This window comes from Pholcus phalangioides, unplaced genomic scaffold (assembly GCF_987345545.1).
Source record: "Pholcus phalangioides strain wild (caught in Gottingen) unplaced genomic scaffold, Ppha-v1.0 ptg000011l_1, whole genome shotgun sequence".
NCBI classification, from domain to species: domain Eukaryota; kingdom Metazoa; phylum Arthropoda; class Arachnida; order Araneae; family Pholcidae; genus Pholcus; species Pholcus phalangioides.
The window spans coordinates 11,016,742-11,044,736 of record NW_028301604.1 but is presented as its reverse complement, the minus strand read 5'-3'; the positions used below and the strand labels follow the sequence as shown (position 1 = coordinate 11,044,736).

At 34.9% G+C, this 27,995-nt stretch overlaps 1 protein-coding gene across 2 annotated transcripts in view; it reads left to right on the top strand.

The window, feature by feature from the left end:
* synr (BH3-only protein sayonara) overlaps window positions 1–19,730 on the top strand; it is a 41,153-nt gene extending 21,423 nt beyond the window's left edge. For both annotated transcript variants that reach the window (XM_089238995.1, XM_089238994.1), the window contains exons 10-13: window positions 6,162–6,306; window positions 7,516–7,598; window positions 10,921–11,020; window positions 19,431–19,730. In XM_089238995.1, coding sequence (XP_089095121.1) covers window positions 6,162–6,306; window positions 7,516–7,598; window positions 10,921–11,020; window positions 19,431–19,609 — 507 coding nt within the window. In that variant the 3' untranslated portion in view covers window positions 19,610–19,730. The remainder of the gene's footprint in view (window positions 1–6,161; window positions 6,307–7,515; window positions 7,599–10,920; window positions 11,021–19,430) is intronic.
* Window positions 19,731–27,995: the final 8,265 nt, after the last annotated feature.

Here is a 27,995-nt window from a genome sequence, read left to right as displayed (position 1 = left end):
ACACATTTCCAATAAAATTCTGCCGTTAAAGTATAATTCACTTGACTCTACCAAAGTAATTGTAGAGGTGAATTCAAGATATCCAACACGAAGATGATCAGAAGACATCAACAACTGTTAAAATAAAAACTTCATACCTATATATAAGTGTTCAAACGATATTCTTGCTTGTACTTGTTTTCATTCGTAAGGTAATTTAATTTCGGTAGAATTTAAATGCAACATAACTTCATCGAATCCTCGTTATTACATAGAAACTATTTATTAAAACTAAGCAACTTCCTTTTACCATGAGTTGCACTGAGTTGAACAATATCATGAAAGAGTGACGTTAAAAGTGTCATCTAAGTGCATCCCTAGCCAAGAAACACAGGATTCAGTAAATTACAAAAACATAAGCGCATTGCAATCCATCTTTTAATTTTTTTTTTGGTTCGTAAATTTGATAAAAAATAACAAATATCAAAAATGCTGGATTGGAATCATTTCGTAGGAATTACATATGATAAAACCTCAGTATAAACGCAAGTGTGATATCTCTCTGAACATTCGTGTACGAATCCTGGTCACATCAAATTTGGAGCTGTTGGTCGGAGCTATCACACGCTTTGACTAATGACATTCATACTGAATTCTGAAAAAGCAGAACTTTTTCTTCCATTAAAATGGCTCAATCAAAACGTAAAAACTCAACCATTTGTTTTTTTACTTCAAAACTAGCCAATTTTAAATCGAAAAAATGCGGAAATCCTCCACAAATACCATTTCTCTGTGATTTTCCTGCACTCCATCAAAAAGAAAAAAAAATCGGCTTCATTCAACTCGAAGAGTCCAATAATTGTCTTAACAAATAAGGTACCTTCGATATCCCACGGCAATGTGACATATCACAACTAGGTCAAAAATAAATTTCACCCATTGAACAGAACGAACCGAGCATGACCAGTCTAAGGCACTTATAAAAGAGAGCGGGCTCGTCATCCATCTTTGAGCTAATAACAGGATTGCCACTCAAAGTTAAGTTTCGGAAATCGTTGAAACAAAGCAGGATAGAGAACAGCGATTAACTATAGCGGTAATAATAGCGTCATACTTTTGCTCAAAGATGGCTCATAGGTCAGTCAGTAAGGAGCTCTAGACCAGACTATGCCGTCAGGACGGCAAAAAATTTCCAACCGGAGGGCAAGTAGTGTAAGAAATCCCAACGACTGGAATATGAACGATACGAACATTTTCAAATGCAAGATGCTTAGACACAGCAAGTATAAAAGAAGAAAGTTGAGAACTGTGCTTTTCCGAACTCCGTTTAAATCAGCATAAAAGGTACCTGATTAATCGGAAAACCAAATGCTCTTCCAATTCAGTGTTGTATAATAAGGGTTGTTTCATCCCTTTGAAGTCGCACTTGCCGCTTTTGCTCAGTGAGAGTCTGCGTGATGTCACTGCTCAAACACTTTTTTTAGCAGACGACATCAGTACACGATACAGTTGAATTGAATAGCTTTTTTTTACATTTTAGTTGCTTATTTTACTGTAAGTAAGTAATCTCTTGTTTATGATGTTTTAGTGTCAGGGGTATGCGCGTGTGGTGTTTTTATAATCTTTTTATAATCTAAAAGCCAAGAAATGGGTCAAGTCCAAGAAATAGTTGATAAGTGTAATGTCTCATGATATTAGTATTCAAACTGATAATAATTTCAAACATTTTATATTAGGATTTTTTTTTTTATTTGCTTCCAATGTTTTATGTTGCAGTTGCATTGGTAATAACGAAGCCCAAGGCTTTTAAAAAAGCCACACATAATTTAAATGAAAACAAAATGATAATAAAAAAAATATTGGACAGTCAAAAGATATAATTGACATTATCAGGCCCGAGTTGGCTTTCAATCAACCCAATAAAAGTTAACTAACATACGTGATTCAATTGAAATTGATCCAAGAAAAATATTCTCAGTAGAAGTTACCTCATACGCGCATGCAAAATTTCTTATTTAAATGTTTTAATGGTTGAACGATGGAAGCCACTAAATTAACAAATTCTAATGATAACAATCGAAAAGTTAATTGTGGAAATAATTCAGTAAAAAAGGCAGGACAGTGATTGCAAACTATCGTAATTAACAGGGTAGCAAAGTGCAAAAATTAACTAGGTTCAGTTTGAGCAATGACGTCACGCGTAACGTCAGCAAAAACAGAGTCGTGTACCGACTCTGCCTCGTCATGTAAAACAGCCCTTACTATATAGCCCTGTTTCCAATTATACTACCGATTGCTGTATAATGATGATCTATTTTTTTTTACAGCTAAGATTTTCCGGAAATATTTGAAACCTTTGGAGATTTTTCATATTTTAATTAAATGCATTTGTTAATGATAAATGTTCCTCATTCCAATGAACTTGTCATCATTCTTCTCCAAAAATCTGTCAACAATTCTTGCAGATCCCCTCGTCCATACCATCGTCCTCAATAATTGTCTCAGTAGTAATTTTTCTATTTTCATTGCCATCAACACTCCATTTTAGATCCCATCCATCATTATCACGCTAAGTTCTCATATCTCTAGTGTGTCCGTACCTGTCCTTCTAATAGCAAGTAGAACCTTCACTATAAGAAAAACTTGAGAATTTTATTAGAAATATCGATATCTTGACGAATTTTTATTCGTCATTTTTAGGAGGTAATTTTGCTGTCTTTTTTTTAAAGGAAAAAAACGTATTTTTTACTATTTTCATTTTACGGGAGTGAAACCATCACAGCTCAATTCTTTCTTTTTGCTTGTCATTTTTCTTTTCTTTTTTTTTAATTTCAAAATTCATTGCAGAATTTTTATTGCTTCCGGAAACTCTTCATGAAATATCCTGCGATATTGCAAGTTACGAGCGTAAAAACCTAACTGGCTCTGGACAAAAATGATTGAATAACATTAGATTGATAGAAATGACAATATAAGCGTACACACGCATACACGGGATGGTAAAGAAGTCCTGACATGATTTGAAAAATATATATATTTAAAAAAAGGTATTGAAAATAGAGGCAAACGGCTTGAAGCGTTTGAAAGAAAAGGTTTTTCAATTTTTCTTCTAATCACTACAATATTTCTACACTCACCTTCAGTGACGCGGAGGATGTCAGGCCTATATAGCATTTCTTGCCATATTATTTGTAACATGAGTGTTACAAAGAATGGAAGTAAGGATAAAAGTAAAATGAATTGGAAATGAAAAAAACTTTGAAACTTCTCTTTTAAATCCTTTAAGCCTTTAAATTAAGTCTCTATCTTTAACAGCTTTTTATTAATATTTTTTTTTCAAAACTGATCAGGACTCCTGAACCACCCAGAATTTAATGCAAGTACGGCGAGTACAGATGTGAAAAAATAAAAATAAAACTTCACGAATTCAATTAAAAGGTTTGGGGTAAACAGACCAACAGAAATAAAATCAATAATTATAACTTAACTGCTTTTCCTTCCCATTCAAAAAGCTGTTAAAGATAAAGACAAACGGCTTAACACATTTAAAAGAGAAGGTTTCAAAGTTTTGTTCATTTCCAATTCATTTTACTTTCATCCTTACTTCCATTCTTTGTAACACCCATGTAACAAATAATATGGCAAGAAATGCTATATAGGCTTACCATCTTCTGCGTCACAAAAAGTGCGCATGTAAAAATTTTGTACTAATTATAAAAAACTTTGAAGCCTTTACTTTCAAATGCTTCAAGCCGTTTGTCTCTATCTTCAATAGATTTCTTAAAATATTTTTTTCTAATCATGTCAGGACTTTTGTACCATCCTGTATTTGTACCGGTCTTGCATGCATGAAATAAGTTTTAAAAAATATATACAATGATATCGAGCCCGTGATTTCTTTCAGCATTATAGCGTTGCATTAGAATACGCAAAAACAGTGTACAAAGTTAAATTCTTCCATTAAAAGATAATGCCATCATTGATCGATACAATATCTTATGCATTTGAATAAATAGACGACATGAAAATGGTTAAAATTAGCTATGCACGTAACTGCAAGCTTGATAAACATTCATGTTCCATCTTTTTATGCAAGCATGCTTGAACGTCTGTTGGAGAATTTTTTGCAAGGATTTTTATTGTACAAGTGGCCTGAAAACTGAATGAATTTTGATCATGCATGCTTGTACAAGCCGCGCAAGTGAAACTGATGCCATGCAGGTAGATTGTGAAAACTTGCAAAAGTCTTCACTCTGCTTCACTTCGCTCTGCTTGGTTTTGTTAGGGCGTCCAATAGCCGCTCCGGCCGGTTTGAAAGATCTGGGCTCTAACCTATGTGAAATAAACATCACGGAACAACTGAAAAATAGCAAATTAATTGTCATCCACTTTTGTATCCTCAGCTTTCATAATTTTAACAATTTTCGAATCTTCTAACAAGATCAAATGGCAAGACATCTAATCAACGAAATCATGCAAGGCAGCTACTGTTTATTATGTATCTGAACTCCATCCTACTCTCTTAAACATGCAACATTTTCTTAAAATACTTCTGTATTTGATGCTCTTTTGATTTTCGTCACGTAAAGTTTTACCATTTAATGCATTTAATGATACTAAATATCAAAAAAAATTAGTAACCAAGGACGACATTCTATCTCAAAACATTCTTCTTTTTCATATTACATATTTTAAAATCAGGCATCATAACATTTTTTTTTAATAATATCTATTAAACTACATAAAAAGTGTATAGAATGTCGTTTCATGTCTTTTCCCTCACGTGTCAATTCTATAGAAATCTATTCATCCAAAACATAGCGTTGCTTATCAACTGCCAATCTGCATTTTTTAGTGCTTAAAGGATTGATTTCTTTTTTCTCGTAAACTTAACGTGTAGCATAAATACATGCGTAAATGGCTTGATGGGACAAACACAGAGAGTAACAGTCCGCGCCACTGTAAAAACCGATAAATCTTTTTTTTTTGCTATTTTCCCCCTTGCGAAACGGCGCTCGAAATATATTTCGCCATGAAGCTGGCTGTCGGGGCAACCAGCTATTGATGTGGCACACTTCATTAAGCACACAGTTTGCTGGAAACGAAGAAAGAAGTACATTCATTCGTTTCACGGCACAAACCTCATCGTACCTCCAACAGTTGGGATTCCGATCAGCTAAAGAGAAGATATCCTTGAAAAAACAAAAACGGTTTTTTGTGGTACCAGGAGAGATTCGACAATAAATCGATTATAAACGTTCGCCAAGGACGCGTCGTAACAAATAGGTTTGGCCGTTTTTTAGATAATCCTCAGAAAAGTATCTGTTCCCCGATGAAAACAAAAACATGATGACTTACTTTCAGTTCCACTGCGATGGATCTTTTGCATTGCATACCAAGTCTTTTCCATTCCCAGAAAGGCAAACTTTATCTCTGACTCCAAAATAACTGGAAAATAAGTGAGGCAAACAAATGGTTCTGATATCACGGAACTAAGAACCAACGCTGGCAAAATCTGTCAAATTGAAATGATTGAATCCGAGTTTGAAATACTTGAAAAAACTTTCTTCAGAAATGATATCGCCATTTTTCAAAATAGTTCCCGTTGATTATACGATAATATTTGTCTTATTTTTACGGTCGCTCTACAAAATTTATAAAATCTGCTGTAAGCGTATTTCTGCCTTCATTGCATGGAATATAAGTAGGGTTAAGCTATGCTGCTGATACCTTATAATGATGCCCATTTCAATGTTGGTATTCCAAAAACCATGAAGGTAACTATCCACTCTAACCATCGTCATGTTCGCTCAACGAAATATCATCTTTGGTTGTTACATGAATATTTCTCCGAATACGATTCAACCATACAGTACAATGATAATCTACTACGGTTTTCAAGTTTAATAAAGCAATCGGCATTGCCAGGTTGGGTGATGGGAAACGTATGCAAAAATGTGAGTGATTCTGAGGAAAGTACGCCTGAACACGAAGAGTACACCAGCTCACGACGCCGCAGTCGCGTTCGAGAACGATATCCGGGTGTTCACTATATAGAACAAAACAAAGTGCAAGAAGAATATTATCGCGGAAGAAACTTACATGATACTGATCCAGAATGTACATGTTTTGGGCCGACGCCCGACGAAAGATTTTTCGTTCAACGTCATCCTCATCCACAGGTACTCAACACCACCATCTCAAAAGACTTGGCTGAACTGACCGAAGAAACTAAAGTGAAGGCTCAAGAACTGAAACAAGAAAGGATTCACCTTATACGGTCTAAGGTAAAAGAAATAACTGGGAAAGATGTCGACTTAGACGAAGGTGAGTTTTAGCATTATTTATTTGTTTTAATTACAATTTATGAAATAAAAGGTTTTGATGTCTAATTAAAATTCATTTGCACATTTCCCGAGGACTCTGGGATAAATATCTTTGCTTGCACATACATTTTTTAGAAGATTTAGGACCTCCACATCTTCCACTTGAATACCGTTGAGGATTTTATTACCCCATGCAACACTCGTACATTGAATATCGTTTTCTGTATTAAAAACTGACGCGAAAAAGTCATTGAAAGCACTACACATGCCTTAAAAAACGAAGTCATTTTTTCATATTTCGGTGAGAGATTTCGTACCTCACCATTAATTTATTTTCTTCTGCTACAATGCATTTGACCTAACTGTTTGTATTCAATTTCATCATTCATAAATGATGGCTAACTTGATTGCAGTCACTATTGCAATCCAAATTCCACCTTAATAGGCACGTTAAACATAATACGAATAGGCCAAAAAAATATCGCATTTCTGACCAAATTTTCAGATTTTTTTCAGGAAATCTTTCAAAAGTGCGGTGATTATTTGCTATGATCCGTTTCTGACAAGTTTTCAATTCATTTTTTGTGAATTTTTTGCATGTCCGTTGCTCACTGTAAGGAGGTGTTTCTTCTAGAAATTAAAGAAATTATCAAAGAAATATATTGGCAACTGAAAAAAAACTGTCCAGATTAGAGGAGAAAATTTTTTGTGAAAAGATTCGAATCTTTTCGCAATTATGCATATCATATGAAGTTGTTTCATACATTAATATAATAAATATTGAAAAAATTTCAAGGCAAATAATATTGTGGTGTTGATAGAATAAAAAAATACCTTCAACTCTCTCTCTCTCTGATGTTTAGGAATTTTAAAAACTGTAATTGTTAAATTATTTTTGATATAACAAGGAATTATCCAAGTGGAATAAAAAGCATCAAAGTTGAAAAACTTTTAGAAATGTGGTTGAACACAAATAAAAAGATAATAATTTTCAGAGATACTAATTTATCAGTTTAGAAAAAATTGTTGGAAAATACATTTTCGCGTAATGTATCAAAATTACATTCTTCAGATTAGGTATACTTAACTCAATGAATAATCGATAGAGCATAATAATAAAATCGATTCTTCCGATAGATAGCAAAGAAATTTTTGGAAGATAGCGAGATGTTTCACATTAATTCCGATTATTCTGTATTTATTACGTTAGGAGCTTTGGAAATGGATGCAGAAGATTTGGCCGCGGACCAACAAGTAGCTCAACTTTTTGAAGCGGAGAGAGTGGAAGGAAAGGTAAATTCACTTTTTCAAAGATCTAATGAACGAATATTTTTTTTGTGTAAAAAAAAATCAAAATCATGGTTTTGTAGGTAAATATATTTTGAGATTATAGCGTAATTTAGTAATTCTTATCACTTTATTTAAGAGTCAGGGTTTACGACAGTGGTTCTCAAACTTTTGTCACCCACGGCTCCCTTGCCAAACTCATGGTTCAGCTACGGCTCCCCAAAATAGTTTGGCAGATATTTTTCCATATAAAAAGAACCACTTCAAAGTATAAATATGCACACAAATCAATATTTCCAGCTAGCCGTGACGCCTTTGACAAAGGTTGGTGGCGCCCCTAGGATATGCGACGCACACTTTGAGAAACACTGGTTTACGAGAAGAATTTCATTCTCATCTAAGTAAAGGATTTTTCTGTCATAAAGTTTTATATCCATTTACATATATCAGTTTTATATAATATCAGTTTTCAAAATAAATAAAAAAAAAAAACTAGATTTTTATCAATATAATTGACTGCCAAACGCCATTTTATTGGAAATCCACAAAATTATCGATGCTGGTGGATGTGGCTTCCGGAGAAATCTTCCGAAAAAAATCAATAGCGAGCACTTATTTTTGAATATACATATTTTCATAAATAAATTATATATATGTAGTCTAAGACAGCCATAAAATATTTTAAAAAGTTCATTAATGAATGATGTATTAAAAAGTAGGACTGGTCCTATTTTTCTGCATTGGGGAAATACATGTTGAAAATTCGTGATACAGAAAGTTCAGTTTTAAATGAGATTGATGGACGTTTCAGAAGGCAAGACCAACATTCATCGTCTCCACAGTGAAAACAGAAGTTTTCGTGCATTCCGTGTATATTTTTGGCATCCATATTTTTGCAGAAATTCTTTTATCAGCCACTCCGTTGAGCAGTTGTGGCATTTGTATTTGGGATGCATCAGCTCCTTTCCCAACAAGTACTATCCGGCAAGAGTTTCTGGGAAAACAAGCAACAGTATGAAGATTGTAAGTTACTTTCGAAATCAGCGATTAACCTAAAATAACTAATTCAAATGATAAGATCCAAGTGAAAAAACCCCAAGATTTTTGACAAATAAACTAATCGCTGACGGTGAGAACTCGTTGCGGTGACGGTGCGGAGATGTGCGAACGGCTGCATTGCTTAATATTGTTGCATTCTTTTACCGAGTGATGACCTACACTCGGCCGACATACGTGTCGGGCACGGTGCGGATATGTGTGTCCAGACCTTTACGTTCAGCATCTTAAATTGCTTCATGCTGGGGCAGCCTTGATTTCTTTTAATTTATTCTTATATTTGTGTTTAAAACTAACGAATAGGAGTATGAAATGAACAAAAAATATCTCTTTATATCATCAGTTAATATTATATAGTTACGAAAAATATTCGATTAAAATTCAAACAAAAAAAATTTGATTAACCAGTTAAAAATTTTAATCGATTCCCAGCCCTATTAAAAAGTTATAATGATGTATAGAAAAATGAAAAGCTACTGTGCTCATGTGCATACCTGTAACATTATAAAAGAACTGACAGCAGTGTTTGTTTACTCAACTTTTCTGGCTTTGTTCGGCAATCAACAAAAACTTGAAGGTGCTACTTTACCACTCCACTTCACATCCTTACAAATGCATGCATGAAGTTTGCTTTTTAGCAACATCTGGAACTATGACTAGTTCTTCAAATGAATATCAGTTCGAACTTCTTGTCTATGAAAAGGACTGTCATGTATCATATCAAAACAAATACCGAATCACCCATTGATGTGAAGAAAAAGATTTTCGCATATGCCTTTGATATAAAAATTAGAAGATTCCCAAAAAGGAAAAAAGTTTAAAAAATCTTTGGAAATGAAAATAATAGACTAAACTGAAAAAAGATAGAAACTGTGTTTTTTACACAGACGGATCAAAATTCAACAACAACCATTCATTACTGAAACAAAACAAAATATTATCTATAAAACAACTATAATATCAGTTGTATATAATATCAATATACCGATATACAAGCATATATAATCAGTAGAGCCCGAATTATATGCACTAAAAAGTGACGAAATATAATCCAAAAATTATGCAAATATGCACCTGAAAATGCAAACTTGAAAATGCCAAAATGTGCATTAAAACCCCAAAATGTGCATTAAAACCCCAAAATGTGCATTAAAACCCCAAAATGTGCATTAAAACCCCAAAATGTATATAAAATCCCAAAATATGCACTAAAACATCCTGAAAAAGTTGCAAATTTTGAAATATGTACAAAAATGAGAAAATATACATTTACAAAAAAATCACCATACAAAAAAGATATGTTTTTATAAAATGCATATTATCTATTTCTTAGTATATATATTCACTTACAAAAAACAAAAAAAATATCCCGACATATACAGTATATAGTTGCATATATGAAAATAACTTCTACATATTTTGTATTTATTTTTAATTTCAGGCATTTTTAATTTCTAGTTTGTTATAGCTGCCCAGTAACGAAACAGCAGTAAATAAAGAATTTCTCTACACTATTTCTACAAAAATTGAACACTTTTGACGTACCTCTAGAAATAGTTACAATAAAACGGTTGATATTTGAATATAGAATTACAAACAATCTCTATTAATTCACTAAATCCCTCCTGTGGGAAAAAAACTGATGTTATGAAAATATTACGAGCAATATTTATGTTAAAAATTATAAAAAAAAACATTAAACTTAAATAAACCTTCAAAAATACGCACTTATTCTGAAAACTCTTTGATTTTATGCATTTATATGCATTAATGTTTAAAAAAAAAAGGCCAAAATATACAGATGCATATAATCTGGGCTCTAATAATCAGAAATAAAGTAAACCCTGGAAGACTTGAATACTCAAGACAGCAATAGCACAATGGCTCAGAGTCCTCTCTTTAAGCTTTATAAAATATTGGGTACAATGATAAAGAGATAATGATACAATAAAAAAAATATAAATATACTACTGTATTCAGTTAAATTTTCTAATAATAAAACTGAGAGAGTATACAAATTTCTCTCCAAAAGTCTTAAAAAAGTAAATTACAATGTCTGAGAAAAAAGCGAATTACTGATAATATTCTCGTTCGGTAGATCGCAGCAACTAAATCTCTATTACTAACAAATAGATATTATGAAATTTTTATCTATAGTAAAAATTATGAAAACTAGTACGAACTTTTCTTAAATTAATTCGAATGCAAATTTCTGCATTCGAATATTGATTCTTTTCTAATACTTCAACTGATTTTTTCTCTCTTTTTTAAGTATGGCAAACTTTTGTCACCCGATTCGGCCTCTCAAGCTGCACCAACTCCAGTTCCTGTGTCGGATCTTGCACCAATGCCTTCCACCGAAGAAATATTCGGTAAGTTTTGAATATCATATTGTGTGACCCACCTATCATATATACCCTTTTATATCAGTGTTTCTCAACCTTTTTGTACCCAAGGGCCTGAAACCGCTGTTAGTAGTGTGACACTATATGTCCTGTATTTTACGGGACGCTCCTGCATTTTTGGTTTGGACTATATATTTTATACAATCCTCCCGTATTTAAAATTGTAAACATAGATAATTTTTTTTATAACTTATGTTATTATAATCATGTGACTAATTATAAAAATTCATCTCACTGAAATTCAACTGCGGTTAAGTGGGATTTCCAGTAGCCCTTCATTTACCTGTTATTGGTGATTTTCAGAAATTTTAGCAATAATTGGTGATTTTTGCGACTTATAGCAATTGGCGATGTCCTGTATTTGGCAGTATATATTCGAGATCCCTATTTTTAGTATATTTCCCTTGATAAATGTAATCACCAGGTTTTAACGTTTTTTCGTGAAATATATTTTTTACTACGATTTTTAATAGTCCGTAATTTTGGTAACTGGCAATTTTATTGAAAACCTCCTAAAAATTTTGTTGGCAATTAGAGATATATCCCACATTTCCCACATATCCCACGTTTCATGTGGTCTAACATGAAACGCAAACGCGCTAGCGCGTTTCGAAACGGCCACTCCGCAAACATTAAAATAGCATTCCAATGTATGCAATGTATGTTAAAATGGCATTCCAATGTATGCAATGTATGTTAAAATTGCATTCCAATGTATGCAATGTATGTTAAAATGGCATTCCAATGTAACCTGGGGAAGAAGAAGAAACCGTATGAAAATCTGCGTCACAGTGAATTAAAGGCACGGACGCCAGTCCTGTGAAATTATTACAGCGTTCAACCGTTCTAACAGTTGCAACGTACGGGATAATGGCGCACTTTAGTAATATTGAAGAAGCAGCATGCATTTCATTTACGGAGCTGAAAACGGAAGTACAACAGAGGCAGCACGAATGTACGGTGTGCGTTTTTCCCACAGGCGGTTGCCCAATCCAAAAACATTTGCGCGCTTGCATCGGCAGCTGTGCTAAACGGGATCCTTTTTTGCTTTCCGGTCTGATGCAGGTCCGGGCCTTTTATTCACTGTGACGCAGATTTGCATACGGTTTCTTCTTTTCCCCCATGTTACATTGGCATGCTTGTTCTTCCGATAAATTTAACAGGAATGTCATTTTAACGTTTGCGGAGCGGCCGTTTCGAAACGTACTAGCGCGTTTGCGTTTCATGTTAGACCGTGCATTCTTTCATGACAATTGTTTGTATTGGTGTGTACTATCACCTCGGGCGCAGTAGCCCAGGTCGATAAGTTACTCACCTAAAGTACCAAAGGATGTTTACAGGTGTCGCGAGTTCGATACCCGGTTCGTCCTTGTCAGAAAACTTCCGTGACACAGTGGTACAACAAAAATGACGGCAGGACCACAGAAAAAATTGCTACCGCAGGGTATGTTTTGCCAGTAAAACGTACCCGAGGGGTTAGCGCACCAACCTCTCTATGAGTATAGAAAACAAGCCTGCCGTTCGGAATCGGCAATAAATTGTAGATCCTGGTCTAATTAGCCCTTGTGTGCATAAAATGACCGTAGTGCGACAAAAATGATCAACTTTCACCTCTTAAAGTTTATCACATCTTTTCTGAATCACCCTGTACATTACGAATGTGAGTTTTACAATTAAACAATTTTTCATTCTATTATGGTCTATACGCGGGCCACCTGTACGGACCGCCTCTGGTCCGCGGCAACAGGTTGAGAAACGCTGACTTATACCACTCCCTCATTAAATTTGTTATCAGAAAAAATATATAATTTAAAAAAATAATTTCATTCTTCTCCAAAATTTTAAGGAGTATTTTTGTACAAACAGAGGGTTTTTTTTTCATCAGTGAAAAATAACTCTATTAAAAAAAATTACCTATAATTCAAAGAATATTTTCACTCTTGAATAAAATTTCAGGAATAAATTGGAATTTTGATGCATGCATCGCGCATCTAGATGCATAATGGCGAATACTGCTCATTAAATAAAACATTTTTCATCTACTTATAAACACGGTACGTAAGAAAGTTCTGTACCTAATCACGGTTACTGCGAGCATGAGTCCATGTGTTATAAATACATTAAAGTATAGCTACAGTAAACCTTGCTACAACGATACTCGATATAAATCCCTCTACAACGATATTTTTTCCAAATCTTGTTTATAATTGCCTGTAGTCTAATGTTTAACATCTTTCGATACAGCCATATCCTTTACTATTATAAATTCCTCTACAGCGATATTTTTTGAGATTTTTTAAAGCCGCTACTATCTTTTAATAATTTACTCCAAATCGTTTTGAATTTGATTTCAACTTCATCACTTGTTTTCATTCTTCTGAATGTGTCTGATAACATCGGTATTGTGCACCACAGGATCACAGAAAACGGTAAGGAAGCATTGAGTATTCTACTTTTTGTGTATGACACAAAAGTGCACCTTGGTAAACAACTTTACGGGGCGATGCATCTAACTGAATTTTATGAATCCACTAAATAATTACAATTTTTTACGGCGAATAAAAACATAAAAGCGCATTTTCTAGTGGTACTAACCATGCCGACTTAGAAAAGATGACAACAGCATAAATTTGATGGCATATGATGCCGTAATAATGTTGCCTCTCGATATAACGATAATCCCTCTACAATATTTTTCTTGATCCGCAGATATATATTAACTATAAATGTAATATTTTGTTTAGGTGTTGGTAAAAATTTCGAAGTGTGAAACTAACTATTTATGAAAATAACTTCGAATTTAAACTCACCGAATTTTTTTCACGTTATGGAAAGTTAAGTCATTTAACTAATAGTCAACGCCAACACTTGATTTAGCGAACGTATTTAGCATCATTGAGCTTTGTTCAAAGCAATATAGATGGGAAAGAAGTCTGTTGTACGTCCTTAATTTTTTACTTCAAGCAATATTTCAAAAAAAAAAAATTCAAACATGCGCTTAATGCTTTCTTCTCTATTTATTAATGGAAGTTTGTGAATGTACCACGCGCGGAATAAAAAAAAAGTCAAGCATTTGTGTTTTTTGTTGCCATGGTGTTAGTATCGAATTATTACTTGTTATGAGCTCTTCCTCAGTATGTGAGTGTGTCTAAGAGACTAAAGAAGTCATCAAGTGACGCTGATTTCATCCCAGTCAATAAAGCCCAACATAAATAACAATGAATAAAACAACAGCAATAGAAAACGCTCAATAGAAAGAAAGAGTGAGAAATATTGTACATGCTCCACAAAATGAGTAATAACTGCCTGTCAGATTGACTTCTGAGCAAATGGTTTGCATCAAGTATATGGACGGATTTGGCTGCAATCTCCCAGTAAAATCTTATTGTAGAAAAAAAATCGCTAAACATCCATCATACAATATGTATAGAAGTATTCAATCTATTCTTTTTTATGTTTACGACATAAATTGATGGATGTAAATTTTCCTTACATTTCTCTGTTCTTTTCACATAAATCATAAGTTTCCGTAGAAAAAATTATCATGACAATCTGAAAAATATAATAACGTCAAACAAAGTTAAGAACACATAAATTTTAAAAATTACATTCCGATAAACAGTCATCAAGAAAACTACTGATCAGCGAAGGCTTTCTAAATATTCATTAAATACATTCAAGGAAAACTACTTTCATTGCAGCCAGAGATAGACACCAATGTGAAATACAATATAATCTAAAGTGTTGTGAAACCTGCGTTTTGCTGCACATGAGTGAAACATTAATTGACGGTCGGCTCACCATTCACTGCAAATTGACAGTCTACCACTCTATCTGGGAGACTTTCTCTTCCTTTTAATTAATAAGTACACGGCCTAGTCTGTCTCGATAAATCACCAATTTCAGCCCTAGGCTGAACGTTAAGGCGTGCGTCTGTGACGGAAAAACATTATGCACATACTGTATATTTAAATAAATAAATAAATATTATATATATACATATAATATAACAATTGTGTGTGTGTTTATAAAAAAAAACAACAAAATTACATGCATTAGTAACGTAGAATCAGTGGCGTAGCAGGTGTTTGTCAATGGGGGAGTGAAATCGTTAAAGGCTCCTTTTTTCTGTTCCTGTGTTTAGGCGCAAATTTAAAACTATGCATTCATTGAAAGTACTTGAAATTTCATGAAAAAAATCAAATTTAATTTATTCTCTATTTTCACAGTTTGTTTTTATTCAAATTAACTACACAATGTGACTCTTTTTAATTTATTTTTATTTTTTAATGAAGTTTAATTGACAAGGCCTTCGCGTTTTTCTCATTGTTTGATCAAAGGGTCCTCTGGTAAGTGCTGATTAGAAACCACCGATCCGGATAAAGTTATAAGAATAGAAGTAAACTGAAAATTGATGGTATTCTCTTTCTCTGATACAGTATAATCACGGCCACCACAAGGGTAGGGCTGACAGGGCTCCAGATAAATCTCATTACTTTTGTTATTCTTACAATATAAATTCACTATGGAGGGGCCCGTCAAAGATCGCAGCCTATCTCAGCCTAGGAGTCCGGGTCAAAGATGTGGGGCCACATCTTTGTGTTTAGAAATTACTGTGTGCACTGTATTTCCAGAGTGAAAATACAGTGTGTCATGAAAGAAAAAATCTGAATTTTCATACGGTCCTCCAACTTACAATTAGAAAGTTGTTGCCCTGTCAGATCTATCTGGGTTCTCGTAGTTCTTCTGCTATGTACATTTCGTGAATTGAGTACGGCTATCGTGATCCTTCTGCTAAGTACCTTCCGTGATGAATTGAGTATGGTTCTCGTGGTCCTTCCGCTATGGGCATCTCGTGATGTATCTGGGTTGACGTCGTGCTTCTGCTATGAAAATCTCGCGGTGAATTCAGTATGTGATCTTTCTGTTATGAACATTTCGCTTGTCTTCCTTATGCTGTATGCATCCGGCTTTTGGCCATTCTGCTATATACATATCGCTTGTGGCCATTCTGCTATGTACAGTATATCTGGGATGTATCTGTGTTCTCCTGATCCTTCTGCTATGTACATTTCGTGAATTGAGTATGACTGTCATGAACCTTCTGCTAAGTAACTTTCGTGATGAATTAATTATGGTTCTCGGAGTTCTTTCTGACATGGACATCCCATGGCTACCTCATCCATCTACTCGTAGTGAATGTCATTCCAATAAAAATATAGAGTCATCAAGCATGCTGAAAAAAATCGACTATGGCTTTAGGACAGCGGTTCTTAACCGGTGCTCCGTGTGCACACTCCAGGGGCTCCGCGGCCGCTCGAGGAAAATAAAAAACAGTAAATTTTAAAAACAAATAATTATGTAAATATTTTTAAATCATGAAAATAAATCAGTATCTTTGACGAATAAATAAAAAATATGTCCACACACGGGGCTCCACCATAGAAATTTTTTATTAAAAAGGGTTCCGCGAGTCAAAAAATGTCGAGAACCGCTGCTTTAGGACATAGTAAATCTTTTCTAATATGATAATTCCAGTTGTGCATCAATTTTGGTTGCGACGATGATGTTGCTGAGGACGAACATCGACAGCCCTTAGCTCCAGTGACACTGTTGGGGAAAAGCACCGAAAATTCTCCGGCTCCGCTGATGAGAATGAGCACATACAGCTCCTCCGTCAGACCAGACACGACTCAGGCTCTGTCCCTCCCGGGATATAAGCCTTTTACCCGTGTGGGTTGGATCGTGCTGGGGAGAAAATTTTGACGTGATAGTCACCAGTGAGGATTGAACTCACGACTCCTGGTTTACAAGGTCAGTGCTCTAACCACTGAGCTATGATGGCGACACACACGGTTCCTCCTGCACAAACGCCACTGCTTATAGCTCATGACGACAATCAACAGTCCTCGGCTCCGACGCAACTGCCGACTAACTTTACCCGTAGCCTTTTCACATTCTTCTCAAACCACAGTCGGTGACAAACGCCACAAACATATCAAAATCTATGGAGTATTGCTTATGAATGTGCAGTTGTCAATTGTCAAACACTATTATGCATTATATGCGCATCAAAGGGAGAGGAGTGCATTGCCAAAGGAAGGGAGTACGTGTGCCTCCTTAGATTTGAAAACTTTCTGACGTTCAAATTCAGTGATTTTGGCCTTTTCGGAATTTTCTTGCGTTGCTCTAACCTTTTTGACTTCATTGTTGATCATTTTTGAATCATTCATTAGCCACATGTCACGACATTTTTCGAAAGAAAGAAAAGATTTCCGAATTTTTCTTCTTCACGATTTTTTTTGGCATATGATCACTATTTGCTTTTTCTTTGTCGCATAGTGGTAAAACTTACTACCACTTAACCAACTCTGGCCATATCGCTATACTTCAATTTACTTAATGAGATGGGTTGGAAATGTAGGTGCTGACCTCAAGCTCATTAAGGAAAATATCTTATCTATATACTCCCTCGGGTTTGAACCAGGGACAGTGACAGCAGCCTTTACAGGGGTCCTCGCCTTACAGCCTTACCACCTCGCCACTCAGACGCAGCGGCAAAACTTACTGAAAAACATTAAACGACACTTCACACAATTTTATAGTATGAGTTCATAACTACACTCAATTTTAGACGCATGGCTTCCGATTCAGATACCTCAGAATGACAGCGCTATTGCATCAGCTGATGAGTATTTATAACAGGCTTCGTTTTAATTGGGTTGCTGTATTTTTGAAATATATGACATCCATATTTTTATGGGCATCTTTACCTCAGAATGACAGCGCTATTGCATCAGCTGATGAGTATTTATAACAGGCTTCGTTTTAATTGGGTTGCTGTATTTTTGAAATATATGACATCCATATTTTTATGGGCATCTTTTTCTCAGCCACCTCGTTGGGCATTTTGCCTGTTGTGGCGTTGTATTTGTATTATGTTCCATCGAAAGAAATATTGTTCATTCATGTTTTATTTATAGTCTTCAAGTTATTAAGTTTCTGTGACACAAATTTAGCGTAATACCTCGGTTCTGAGAGGCAAGACATATTTAAAGTTGAAATGATATGGAACTCATGGTTATAGATACTGAACTATCGACCATTCCTGCGATAATAAGGCTCTGGCTAAGTTTGTCAGAAAACGTACGAAAGAAGCGGCCATTATTTTTCTATTACCGTCATAGGAGCTAGAGGTTTGGGAATTCAATTTCGGCACTAAATTAAAAAAATGTTTACCTTATACTGTTTTAATATAAGGTCTTCTCTCGGATATATTTTAACCTTTATTACGGTTTAAAAATGTTTAAAAAACGTATAATACGGAAAAGAGAATTATTACGCAGAAGGAAGCATAGTGAATTAAGATTTCTGTGAAAATTGTTTAAAAACAAAACTGGCCCTGAATTTTCAAAATTTTGAATGCTCTTCTCTGAATTCAAAATAAAGGTTACGAATTTAGTTTTATAATCTAAACCCAATATACCGTAATCGATGATATAAGTGAGTAAAACCATCCATTATGTAAATCTTTTAAAAATCAGAGAAAAATTTCTTCCTGAAAAATAATAAAAATTACACATGAGTTTTCTAAATAATTCATCAACATGTGTAGATTTCCATTTTAGATGGCTGTCTAGATGCAAAGCTAAATATTTAATACATAATTGTTTACTTCTTGAATTGGATCACATTAACGATGAGGCTACAAATCGTAAGCAAGGATGTAAAATTTAAAGTTTAGACGTAAATCGGTTTGCATAAGATTAAAATTAATGCACTTTGCTTTTTGCCAATTTAATTTTAAATCATTAGCATAGAACCATTTTTGAATCAATATCAAATGATAATTTGATTCATTCTGGAAAATATTGGCTGAGCTAAGGAATAACAACATGACTTTCGGCACGTCAAGTGAACAAGTTGACGCTAGCTGCTAAACTTCTAGGTGAATATAAAAAAGTATCTCCATAGCTGCCTACAGACAAGGGACTTCTGCAATCTCTATCTTACACCTAGGACCAGTACTGAACCAAAAGACTTGGGCAATGGTCTGCATACTTCAAAAATGCCAACTACTCACTACAGAGAAAGACGTGAATTTTCCTAATAGACACTTTTTTAATTAAGTGGGCTGTGTATGAAAATATTTTTATATTTCCTTCAATACATACTTCACGGAAAGTTTACTATCACAGCAGAATTACCCTTTTTTTGCTGATCATTTTTCACATTTTTCTTTGACCTTATGACCAGTCGTAGAATGTTCATTCTCTCCTTTGTGAAACATCCTTATTAAGAGCATGATTCTTCCATATATTAAGTGCTTGATTCTTATGCAACTTTTGAATGGAAATATAATTTGTATGACTTTCAGGTAAAATAGATGAGCTTAGAAGACAGCATGCTGCAGAGATGGCCGAATTTGAGAAAGCGCAAACAATGAACAAAGCTAGAACAAAACAAGGTTTACAAGAAAAATTACAAGAGCGTCGGAATAGAAGAAGTCGCATTCAAGCTCACGAGAGAGAGCTGGAAAGCATACAATCTACGTGACAACCCAATATACAGCGTGTACCAAGCTGAATGTGAACTAATAAATTTAAATAAATTTGATACACTTATACAAATATCGAAACCTATCATAGTTAAGATAATAAATGCATGTCAATTTGAATTTTGGGGAGTACATGTTTCTTTTCTCCTGATTATTTCGATGAATCGTTTAAGCATAATCAGATGTATTAAAAAGACTATGAGATAAAAAAAAAAACAAATGTCAAAGTTTATCCATTCTATTTTATCCCACCGCGATCATATATTCAGGGTGAAAGCTTAAGTCCCTTTGCCGCAAATTAGCGTAGAGTAGTAAGTTTGTTAGTTAATGCGGTTCTTTCCCACGTTTTCAGTGATTTATAAATCCAAATATTTCAGCGGTCTTTATTTTTTTTTTGGCCTCAGAAGAGACAGGGACACAGCTTTCTTTCTCTCTCTCTCTAATTGGGTTTTTAGGACAGTGTGACCAAATAAAAAGTTATTTTTTTATTTCAATAACTATACAACTCCTTGTAATATGAATGGCGTATATGAAGTCTATACGTTATTTGGATACTTTTTCTGCCGCTATGGTGGTCGAGTAGTCATAGTGACGGACTCGCATCGCGAGGACCCGGGTTCAAATCCCACCGTCGCCATAGTGGTGGTCGGCTGAAGTTGGTTTTCTGTGGTTCCCAACTTCAAGGCGCGAATGTGAGCCGATCTCCCCTTTAAAAAGTCGAGCAACAGACCTACAAACAGTACAAATGTAATTCAATCATAACACATCACTCACTTCCCTCCTGAAATATAGATGGCAACAACACTACATATGCAATCAAAAAGGTACACACATACAGTTACACTTCCGGCACAACTCGCTAGGTAGTAAATCGCTCATAAATGGTGATAGACCTGAGTTGTGCTCGGTTTGAAAGAAAGGATACTTTTTCTAATTGGAAGTATGCCTCTAAGATCAACGGTTCACCAGTAATTTGCGGCAAAGGGACTTAAGCGTTCACCCTGTAGATATTGACAATATAATCTAATACAGTATTATGTGGTTTGTTCTGTATATGCGCCCATATAGTTTAAAATACTGGTTGAAAGCCAATTTCGAACACAAAATATATAATAAAATATATCTAAAAATTGACTACCCAAAAAATTCTGATTTATTAGTCACTGTACACAGGCAATCAACTAATAGGAATATACTGTATAATATAATATGTGTGGAATTATAACTAGAAAAATAATTTCTCAAGACGATTTCAGGGCATTTTAGTCAAGTGATTTTAGATTGTAGTTGATTAGCCTAACTTCGCCAGGTTTTACTACCACAACCCGAACCTAAAAATGTAGCGAAATTCCTTTTAGGACGAACCATTGCCCTGACATATCTCCTGGTGTCAACTGGACACGTGAGCAGCCAGTTTGAAAGCTAACCGGCTCACGACGGTGAGATTTTTCTCCGCTCCACGTTTTTGATACTACCTGCATGGCCGCAACTAGGGGGGAGCAGGTGGGTCTGGTGCCCCGGGCTCTGAACCAGAGGAGCGCCGCATTCACCCTTTAACTGCCTCCTCTACGTGCAAGGGTGCCAAAATTCCGGCTAGCGCCGGGTGACGAAGTATCTAGTTGCGGCCCTGACTACCTGAAGTGAATCTCTAAAAATGCGTGTTTTCAATGTTCCTGCTTATTTCCCAAATCAGCACGAGTGTTGCAATGAATGTATAAGGCCGGGATTACACTATAAAAATTTGATAAAAGATCTTTTTCAAAATTTTAAAAAAGCAACCAATAAGCCTATTGGTTACATTCGCTCGAATGCAACCCACTTATTGGTTGCATTTCTAAAGTTTTATAAACGAACTTTTTTAAAACTTTTATAGTGTAATACCGGCCTGAGTATACATTAATTAAAATGTTATTTATTCACTTTTCCTGACCGGTCGCAACGCAGATTTATCGTAATCAAGACAATTTAATATCGTTTACTTCTATACAGAAAACGAAATATTTTGCTTGGAAAGTGTAAAAATGTGCATGATAAATATTTAGCTGGCGTTAGCTATCCATCTTGAAACCTGGAAGTGAGAAATTGACTTAGTGAAATATGTAATAAATGTAATTTTGATCTTCGTGTTCCAAATAATAAATTAAAGATCTTTTTTTCAGTTTTTACAATTAAAATTTTTACATTTTGAATTTAATTTACGTTCTCGCAATTCGCGAATCTCACCCTCAATCATTAGCGATATAAATGCCGAAAAATCCAGTCTAGTATCTCCATAAATATTGTATCCAAAAATGAAATTTTTTGCAAATGACTTTTCGGAGCATGATCTACATTCCACTAATTGGAAATTTTGGCACACGGAGACTGCAAAAAAATTTATTTTGTTAATGTATGACCACCATTAAAAAAAAGTACGAAGTTTTAAAAAACTGCAAGTATTTTGAAAACTTTTTGCAAGTGTACTTCTGAAGTCAACGGTTGCATGGGGGGGGGGGGGAAGAAACCTTATGTACAAACAATTTGAAACACCTTGCCTATATTTTTTAATTGTGAAACCGTAACGAGAGATATAATGCTGAGGTAAAAAAGAAAGGGGAAAAAAAGAAAACTTACTTTCAACAGATTGCCGATGAGTGTCCCGAAGGAAGAGAGCGAGCGCTCGAATGCCATTCTTCCATTTGCACAGGGATGAGATATCTCTGATCGTTATAAGGGGCTAACATAAAATGTCAGTCGTGGCAGAACCATCTTCTATCAACACTTATACAATAGCCACTAATAATGAGCTCAACATGAAGAATTTGACCAGAACAACAAATTTGAAAATCATGCAAAGAAGTATCTAATGCATTAAAAAGCATTCGTTAAATGGGTTGACTTCATCTCGCAATGAACAAAGTTTGTCTATGTACACGCACTCATGTCAGAAAGTTTAGCATAAGTATGGTTTGTGTAAATTAGTTTCTCAAACTTTTTGTTCATCGCACCCTCCCTTTCCTGAGTGATATCCTATATTGTATCAGTAACTATTATCTTCCCGCAGAGGGCGATATTGCTCACTTTAGGAAACACCAGTGTAGATATACTGCATTTGGCGATTCCGTCAGAATTTGTGGAGACATTGTCGTGGGGGTATGCAGGGAGGGACATAAGTGGGTGGCCAAGACAACCAGAAATTAAAAACATTCCTCAGTATTTTTGTAACAAAAATATTTAAAAAAAAACACGTTTGCATGCCATTTTAATCAGTTTAATTGAAAATGTTTTTTGTAGTAACACTCAAATTCCGGAAGAGATTCTTGTGCTCCCCCTTCCCGAATCCCCTCCAAAAAGTTGATCCAGAGAGATCACCAGGATGGTGGTTCGTGCATTATGAACACAATGAGTATATATAGTTATGATTATTATATAAAAAAAAGTTTTACCATCAATTCTTAAAATGAAGTAGCAAATTAAGGAACAGAGGCGTCTGAAGTGTTTGACCTGTGGGCACTGGCGTACGCAAAGGGGGTTTTAGGGTTCTAACCCCCCCCCCAAGCCAAGATTATAGTGTTATTTTTCAGGGAAAAATTAACACCCCAACCCCCCGCGAAAATTCTGCGCACGCCTGCCTGTGGGTGCTTGACTAGATTTTTATATACGAGATTTTGATATCTGAATCAATTCTATAGGTGCTCAGACAGTTCTATAAAATACTGTGGGCTCCAATGCCACTGTTCAGGAATGATTAACTGAAATTAAGAGTGTGAGCTATTCGCTTCCCTTGTTCTTAAAATCTGAAGATTGAATTATGCATTTTGAGGAAGGTTCGAGGTCAAACTAAACTGAACATGACTTATACTTAATAAGTATATATAAGTAATATCATATCCAATGATCAGAGGCGTTAGAAGAGTTACAAACCTGTGGGTGCTAGTATTTAGAGTAATATAAGAAATTTTGATTCCTGAATCAATTCTGGAGATGCTTGGGTCCAAGCCACAAATTACAGAGTGGGTTCGCTTGAGTGCTCGCAGCATCCTCAACTAATAACATCAAATGACTAGACAAAAACCATGAAAAGTAAATGAAACATTCAAATTAGATACAAAATTATTTTATTTCGAAATTATTTAACAGACAAGTAATATTACCTCTACATGATATTTTACATAATGAAGCATGAAGTCATGACAGTTGAATGATCAAAGTCGTTTTTTTTTGTTTTATTCAATAAATTTCCTTTTTTGAAAACTAAACTCCATTGACATTTCATCACACACAAAAAAAAAAAAAAAAAAAAATAATCACATTTTCATGGATAAATTCCAAATTAAAACTTCACAATAGAAAATTTAAATTTTCATGAAAATATATACTTGTGTGTATTTTAAAAAAAATGCAGCTTTGATGCAAGTCCAAGCTTACTTAGAAGCAGAAATGTGAATACATATTTCTATTTTCGAATAGAACATGCAAAAAAAAAAATCTTCAAAATACACAATTTAAACTTCAATTGTGTCTATTTCACCTCAAAACAATATTATGAATACAAATTGCCCATGCAAGAAGTGAGAAAAAAATCAATATATTGCACTCACATAAAAGAGGAAAAAAAGACTAGCATTCCCGCTTACAAAAATTATATTTAAAGTTCAAAACACACACAAAAAAATATATATATCATTGTATGAGATCTTTTTCATGAAATTAGCAAGAACATGTTTTGAATAGTCTGATTGTTGGAACTATGCCGACAACATGCATTTGCTTTCATGTTTCATTTATAAGTTTGGGAAAATACTTTGAGCACAATTTGCACTTTTCTTGAAAATATATTATCAGCAAACAGAATTGCAGAAAGCATTTATAAAAAAAACATCAGATGACAGCATATTCCATAATTTTTGGTAAAAGTATTTTTTCCACAATGATAGTTATTTTGCATTACAATGGAACCCTGTTACAATGAGTGTTGGAGGAAGTGGTTTAACCTGTTTTATATACCTAACAGGGGTATAATCATGAACGCAAAAGCAGATTTCATTCAGCAATGGGGATACAACATATAGTACCTGCATTATATATCCAATTCTGCTTCATATCCAGGGAGGGTATATTATGGCAGGGTTTTCACTGCATTATATACATCACATTTTTCTAAACTCAAAGTTCAACTTCAAAATTTGAAATCATATATATTAAGCTTTTTTTTCTTCCCCCCCGCCCTCTCTCTCTCTCTCTCTCACACACACGCACGCACAATGCTTATTTTATACCAAAAGTAATCTAATAAATAATACAAAAAAAGTACATTAAATATTCATTTTGAAGTTGGTTTAGGATTTGAAGGATAAAGCTAATTATTGATAGTAATCACTAAGGATAATATCAGTGATTACTATCAATAATTAAAATATTAGGTTGTCCTAAAAGTTCCAAGAATATTTTGCACTGCGACCAGTAGGAGTTTGGTCTTGTACATTTGACATATTTAATAACAGTACTTCTCCCTGACTAACTCATGAGAATACACCTACTCCATTGTGATCTTCAGCTGCTGCTCTAAGTTCAGCAATGATTTTTCTAGTTCATTTTTGTCTGATTTTTTTTTTTTGTATGAGAACAACCTGCCTCTTATCAATGTTATTTATGAAAGAAAGTATAAGAAATTTTAGAAGATTATCAAAGAAATTTTATATATATATATATATATGCGCCAAAAGAAAGCTTCACAACAAATTCCTTCACAGATTCTAATATGTAAAAAAATGACTTCAAAATTTTACAAAGTATACGCTGTGGTGGTCGAGTGGTTATAGTGACAGACTCGGGATGCGAGGATCCGGGTTCGAACCCCACAGTGGTGGTCGGCTGAATTTGGTTTTCTGTGGTTCCCAACTTCAAGGCGCAAATGCGAGCCGATCTCCCCGTTAACAAGTCTCGCCACAGAGAGCAACAGTCCTACAACGATAAATCATTCAATCATAACACTTCACTCATAGTTAGAAAAACTGGTGGCAGATGGCAGCACTACACATAACAAGCATTACAGAGAAACAAAAACTTCACGTCAGGTTTCACTACACGTACATTCCCGCATGCACCGATTCGTTGGGGGTTCCGCGGGGTGCATGTGTGGTGTAGCAGTAGTAGGTAGGTCCTCCAAAAAATGGCTCGGGGATCCATGATGTTCTTAAGTCAGCCACCTCGTTGGGCAATTTGCCTGTTGTGGCGTTGTATTTGTATTTAGACATCATATAATAAGTTGTATTTGAGTTTCTCTTACATCAAAATACTTTCCCATTCGCAAAAAATTTAACCCCTTTAGTGATGGGTTTTGTTTAACTCTACGAGAAAGCCCCAGATAATTTGATGGAATATTACTCAATCCAAATGTAATTATTTGAGGCCCTGAATGGATGAACATTATTTTTTAGTTTATTTTGAAAAAAAATTTAGCCTTTTTTCCCAGTCATTAAAAATAAAAAGATAACTGGAATTGAAAAATGAATCCCTTGAATGTACATATACAGGGAAGTTACAGTAGAACCTCATTGAGATGAAGTTCAATGGGTAAATAAAAATGTTTTGTATTAACCAACACAACAACAATTTGATTAATTAAGAGACTTGAAAAATGTAGGTAAATTATGTTCATAATGGGGGCTCGGAAAATCCCAGGTACCAGGTCACTATGCCGATGGAAAAATTGGCATTAGCACCTAAAATTTTTTACATGCGACTTATAAATTGAAGTCTGAAGACAACAAAATTTTTATAATTTATATCAGCATGCCAACCAACCAGGAAAGTTAAAAACATTATTAATAAGTGAATGGTACATATAGAGGAATGAAAAGACACGTCTGTATCCATCCCTTTTATTGCTAAAAGAGAAGCTCACCCAAGACACTCATAATATTTAAAAAAAACTATTGTAGCACTCCCAGTGGAGAGATAAAGCTACCAAAAAGTTATGAAGTTGACTTCAAAAAGGCTGTGTTACCTGTCATTGAGCAATACATATTAATCAGGGTTCTTTTGTTTGAAGTGAAATTGTCAGTTTGTCTCAAATAGAAATACATGGTTTACATCAATGTTTCCCAAATTGGGTAATAGTTGCATCACTCTGCTTACCGGATCATTTTTGAAAAATCCTGATTGTCCTCTACGGCGTTCTTATGTTATTGGTAATGTCTCGACATTACACTCAAGACAGGCATCTTCAACCCATTGCTGGATGCTCGTGTCCAATTTTGTGCTTTCAAGCACTTGATCATCATTCCAATTGAATGCCTAGCAGAGGAGCCAACATGAAAACATTGGGGGGGGGGGGGCTTGATAGTTGCTAGTCATCTCATGTATATGGGACTTAAGCGCATATACAGTAGAGTGTACATTGCATTGTTTTTTTACTAAATTATTGGGAGAGGGGGGCTCTCACACAGCCTCCTTACAAAATTTATTGGAAGGGCTCAAATGGCCACAACCCCCTAGGTTCCAGTGCCTATGACACCTTGTACAAATTGCATTCAGGGACTGAAATTATCCTGATTTCATGCATTCGTATGTGAAACTTGCCATAAGGGTGCTGCTCTTTTCATGATGGGTACAGGCAGTGCTCGCGATTAGAGAAAGGGTGAACAACTCGGGCTTAAGGGGTCACATTTGTAGAAATGAATTTATAAATTCTCATAGAAACCAAAATTCTTCATATGCACATACGCTCAAAACTCGATTATTGGTGGTTTCCTTGTTGATAGAACATGTTCCCCCCTCCCCATATAAGGGAGGCAGATGGGCCTTCAGCTCATGCTCAGCCAAGGCCTGTCTCTTAGATAGGAAGAAGCCCTGCGACAGAGACCCAAATTTTTATGTTCATGTGGGCCCCATGTTTCCCAAAGGGGGCAATGGAAAGACCTGGGGGCAGTAGAAGCTTTGAGTTCAATACAGGATTCTATAGGTTGGCATGAGTTGAGGGAGTGAGGCAATGGGAAGAAATGTGTTTTAGGGGGCAATGGGACAAATATTTTGGGAAACTATGCCCCCCCCCCTCTCGCCCCACTAAAGTTGAATTGCTGTTAACAATAATTTAGAATCTTTTACGCTGTTATATATATTTTTTTTAATTTTATTTCCATTAATATAAGGCCCCCTATGTGTGTGGCTGGGGGGACACATGCATTAAGAGGGCCCTGCAAGTATAGTCAATTTGGCCCAAAAGTTGACCCCTCAAATTCTTTATCTATAAAAATTTCTTGGGAATTCTTTCTTTCAATTTTGTTTTTCTCTAAATTTTGATGACTCTACCACTTTTTTCTCAATAATGACAAATTAGGCATTCATGTGTAAACTGAAAATTATATTGTTACATCATTTTTATCGTTTATTGATAATGTTTCT